This window comes from Sardina pilchardus, chromosome 3 (genome assembly GCF_963854185.1).
Source record: "Sardina pilchardus chromosome 3, fSarPil1.1, whole genome shotgun sequence".
Taxonomy (NCBI): domain Eukaryota; kingdom Metazoa; phylum Chordata; class Actinopteri; order Clupeiformes; family Clupeidae; genus Sardina; species Sardina pilchardus.
The window spans coordinates 8,084,438-8,089,437 of NC_084996.1; the positions used below are offsets into that span (position 1 = coordinate 8,084,438).

Genomic DNA, 5,000 nt, shown 5'->3' on the forward strand with positions numbered 1-5,000 from the left:
TCTGACTCACAGATACACACACACTCTCAGGCATATACACTTCAGTCTTACATGCAAAATCTTTCCCAAACACATAGCGCATACTGTACAGAAATATGCTGTCCCTCTTGCACCCTTACCTCTCATACACATTCACACATGCCCATACGTCTTCTCCGTCGTTTAACCACACAGCTTAGGTTAGGCATTGCCTAAGGCCTTCCAAGTGCCCTTATTTATGCTGCATTACAAGAATTACAATTTATGACATTACGTAATATCCAGTCACAATGTGGGGGGGAAAAAATGGCTTCGGTCATCAAAACTCGCAAAAAGGGATTATTTCCTGGGAGAGCAAGAAAGCTGTGTCAGAAGATTTTTATCAGAGAGCGAGAGAGAGCGGGACGGAGAGAGAGAGAGAGAGAGAGAGAGAGAGAGAGGGAAAGAAAGAGAGGGAGAGAGAGAGGGGGAGGTATGCAATTTCATTAGTGTCCCTCCTGTAGAAGAACAGAGCAGGCGCTGAGCAGTAGAGTATAGTGCAGTCCACCCATGTCGCTCCTTCTGGCTCTCTGCACAAAGTCACTGAAGCACAGAAAGGGAATCTGCTATTCAGCCTCAAACATACAGTCATCTTTCAAACACACACCTGAAAACACACTTGGCGTTTTTTGAAGTGGTAACATTGATCTACATAAACCCAAACACACATTGATACATTACACTAAGGAAAACACTGTGTTCAAACCCTGTGTGTGGAAGTGTGTTTCCGTGTGAAAGTGTGTGTGCTTTTGAGCAGTCTGATCTTCTGAGTGTGCACCCTGTTCTCGTTTGCCATCGGAATGCAAAGTATTTTTTTTTAACGAGGGTCTATGCAAATATGTGAGTGTTTTGAATTTCACCACAGACACACAAAATTTGAGAAATTATAGTGTGTGGGTGTGTGTGGGCGTGTGTGCCTGCGTGCCTGTGTGCCTGCGTGCGTGCAGGGAAAGAACGTATTTTAGTCTGTTCATGTGCATGATGATGATTTAGGTTTGTGTTTATGGTGTTTGTCAGAAATGTTAGTCCAAATCGCAAATACAAATATAAACACTTCATTATAAGATAAAATGTACCGTTTTAAATAACAATGGAAATGCCTATGTTATGTATATAAACATAATAATAATAATAATAATAATAATAATGATAAACCTACAAAGAGAAGTCATTAATGAAATGCGAGTTGAACAGATGAGTCTTTAAAGTCCCAAAACTATCAGAATAGAATAGCACATTAGGTAACTCATTCCACTAACGAGGAATCACTGAAGAAAAGCGTCTTGACTGTGACTTCTGAGCGTTAATGGATATGGACACAGCAGATGCTCATCAGAGGACCACAGTGGGTGAGGGGGGACATAGCGTGATGTGGTACTGAAGTGTATGGTTATACGCGCGCACACACACACACACACACACACACACACACACACACACACACACACACACACACACACACACAAATGCACCAAATACAAGGTACACTCACTGTTGATTGAAAAAGGAGACACAAAGTATTTACATCAAATACTTATCTATATTCTCTCTCTCACACACACACACACACACACACACACACACACACACAGGGCATGCTGGTGACCCAGAGGATCAGTCCGTGCTCCAGCTTGGCCAGCAGCACAGCGTCGCCTCCCGCTGGCAGCCCGTGCTCCACGCTGCCCCCCGGCCCCCCAGTGCACCCTGGGAACAGAGACTGCAGTGCCTACGGCTCCATCACCAGCCCCACCTCCACCCTGGAGAGCAGGGACAGCGGCATCATCGGTGAGACAACACACACACACACACACACACACAGACACACACACACACACACACACTGGCATGCATATTAGAGTGCAGGGTCAGTGGAATCATCGGTGAGACATACACAGATTCATACACACATTCATAGTCACACATTCATACACACTCATGCTGATGTTCAGTGTAGAGCCGAACTTAAACACATTTTTGCGGACACACACACACACACATACACACACACACAGACAAGCAGCACGTTCATGCTGGAACACATTTAGTAGAAAAACACATTTCACACATTTAATTGCAATGCCGTAATATTTGCTTTTCTTAGATAAGGATGGAACACAGTTGTTCATTGAGTATAAACACCATTGTTAGATGTTTATAGTGTTGTGAATACAGACTGGGCACAGACTTGATGTTTGTTTGTGTGGCCAGCACACTCACGCGCATTCTTGGGCATGTGTCTGTGTGTTCTTATTACACACACACACACACACACACACACACTCCAAAACATGCCTGAACACACACACCTCAAGATCTCTGGAATTCAAGTGTATTGCTGTATGATATCACTACCTTCCCTCATGAGCTGTGGGAGTCTATATACTGTACTGTATATAAAAATGTATATAGTCACACACTTTTTTTGTGTGTGTGTTACCGTGGGTGTGATGGCGCATTTCTATAGGTGTGTTTCAGTGTGTATGTGTAGTTCTGTGGCTCTATAGTTGTGTGTTGTTTTTAGTGTGTAGTTGTGTGTGTGTGAGTTGGATCAGTTTCGGAAAGAGTCTCAGTTCACCTGCGCTCAAGTCATTTCCACAGGTTATTAAAAGGTGCTAAAACAAGTCGGCAGACTCATTTCCCCGGAGGGGAACACACACACATACACACACCTCCTCAGTGGCATTGACACATACACACAAGCACACATCCCCGCCCTCTCAGCAGCTGCACACACACACACACCTCTGCAGTTCCTCTCTAACAAACACACACTCACACACACACTCTCTCTCACATACACACACACCTCCACCCTCTCAGCAGCAGCACACACACACACACACACACACACACTCCTCTGCAGTTCCTCTCTAACAAACACACACACACACACACCTCCGCCTTCTCAGCAGCCCACACACACACACACACACACCTACACTTCTTCACCACCTCCTCCTCAGAAGCTGCTGCTGCTGCTGAGATGAGTCGGGAGATGAGTTTCCTCGCCAGCGCAGAGCACACACTCACTCAGCGCACATCACTATGTGTCCAGCTCACTGGAGTTCACACAGCTCGCAGGATTACACACAGCTCTGTGACTAACACACACACACACACACACACACGCACACACACTCACATTACGATAACCACCACCAGGCTTCTCACTGCCGCTTTCACTTTGACATCTTCAGTGTTGTTCATCCTCTAACCTTAACCATTGGAGCAGGGGCTGCTCAGTACTCCTGGAGGTGTGATGTACAGTACAGTCTGGACCATTACTGGCAGTTCTATTTCAGTCCTTCCAGACCGCCAGAGGCAGTCGATAGACTAGTGGAAATCCTCACGGTTACATTCGTAACCGGCGTTCTAAGGGGTCTAATACAAAAAAAGCAGCAAGCAATTTGTTCCATTCCATGCTTTTTTTTCTCTTCTCTTCTGCGCCGTTTTCTGTTCCATCAGCCTTTTTATAAACAATAAAGTGTGTTCTGCCGTACACCAGTCTTCACTAACTCTCCTCCATCCCTCCATCTCTCTCTCTCTCTCTCTCTCTCTCTCTCTCTCTCTCTCTCTCTCTCTCTCTCTCTCTCTCTCTCGCTCTCCTCCTCATCTCGCTCCTGTGTGCAGCCACTCTAACAAGCTACTCGGAGAACGCCGAGCGGGGCGGTAAGCACGGCGACGGCGGCCGCGGCAGCCTGAAGCTGTGGCAGACGCAGAAGTCGTCTGGCGCGGCGGGCATGGGCATGGGGATGGCCATGGGCATGGGCCTGGGCGGCGACTCGTTCCTCTACCGCGTGGACGAGAACATGGCCGCCTCCACCTACAGCCTGAACAAGATCCCTGAGCGCAGCCTGGACCACGCCTCATCCCACTCCGCCCACTCCATCCCCCTCTACCTCATGCCCCGCCCCAACTCCGTGGCAGGTGAGTGCCGGCTCCAACACCGCCATCCTCATTAGCCCACTGATGCTAACTTCACAACTGCACTAACCACACTACTAGCACCAATATTAGCTCCGATGCTAGCTCTAATGCTAGCCTCAGTGGCATAGCCATCGCTAAATGTACTGTTAGCTTCTTTTGTTAGGCCTTACACTACATTGTGTGTTGAAACCGGTGTTGACTTCTCCACACTATAGCCAACATCAACTCTACCACTAGCTGTAATGCTGACTTCAGTGGCAGAGCCGATAGCTATATGTACCGTTAGCCTTTTTTGTTCGGTCTTGCGCTACAGTAGGTTGTGTGTTTGAACCAGTGTTGACTTCACCACCAGCACCCACAACACATATCAGATTGATTACAGCAACCACAGGCTGCTCACTGGAAAAACTATGATTCACACTCTGAGCCGTTCTCTCCTCTCGTTGACACCCCCACAAAAGCAGTAAAAAGCAGTTTTTAAAAAGGTTTTGCAAAAGTGATATTATAATGCTGGAGCAGCTTTTGACCGGTACACAGCCACTGTATTTCGGTTAGTACAGCTGTACAGTAAATACAACATCTATTCCAACTTTCCTGGCAGGAGGTCGACTGAAATCTCCAGCCTGCTGCCAACTCCAAAAGTCTCACCTAAAATGTATTTTTATGGCTTTATAAAATGTAATCAGCAACATGTGCATTCTGAAATGATTACTTTTTTTTATTAGCTCGTGTCGTCCCTTCAGTCTCATGACCTTAGGACCCAGACTTGAGAATCTCATCGGCTTTCTGTCGGCCTCTGAGGTGTCTTGTCTGTGGTCCTGTGTGGTGGCGTGCGTATACGTGTGTGGTTTTGAAGAGACCTGTCTGCGGTCGTTTACCGTCGTTTACGGGGCTCTTGACTCTTGAGCGGTAGAAGGGGGAGCTCTTCCTAAGTGCCTACAGAAAGGGCTCAGAGGGACCTTAAAACTCTCACACACACGTGGTTCCCATCAGCAGACAGTGGAGGGTGTGTGTGTGTGTGTGTGTGTGTTGGGGGTTGAACGAGCCACGGATCC

General features: G+C 47.1%; 1 protein-coding gene across 2 annotated transcripts in view; it reads left to right on the top strand.

Moving 5' to 3' along the window:
• tanc2a (tetratricopeptide repeat, ankyrin repeat and coiled-coil containing 2a) overlaps positions 1 to 5,000 on the top strand; it is a 155,555-nt gene that overhangs the window by 119,008 nt on the left and 31,547 nt on the right. For both annotated transcript variants that reach the window (XM_062531619.1, XM_062531620.1), the window contains exons 6-7: positions 1,611 to 1,803; positions 3,649 to 3,945. In XM_062531619.1, coding sequence (XP_062387603.1) covers positions 1,611 to 1,803; positions 3,649 to 3,945 — 490 coding nt within the window. The remainder of the gene's footprint in view (positions 1 to 1,610; positions 1,804 to 3,648; positions 3,946 to 5,000) is intronic.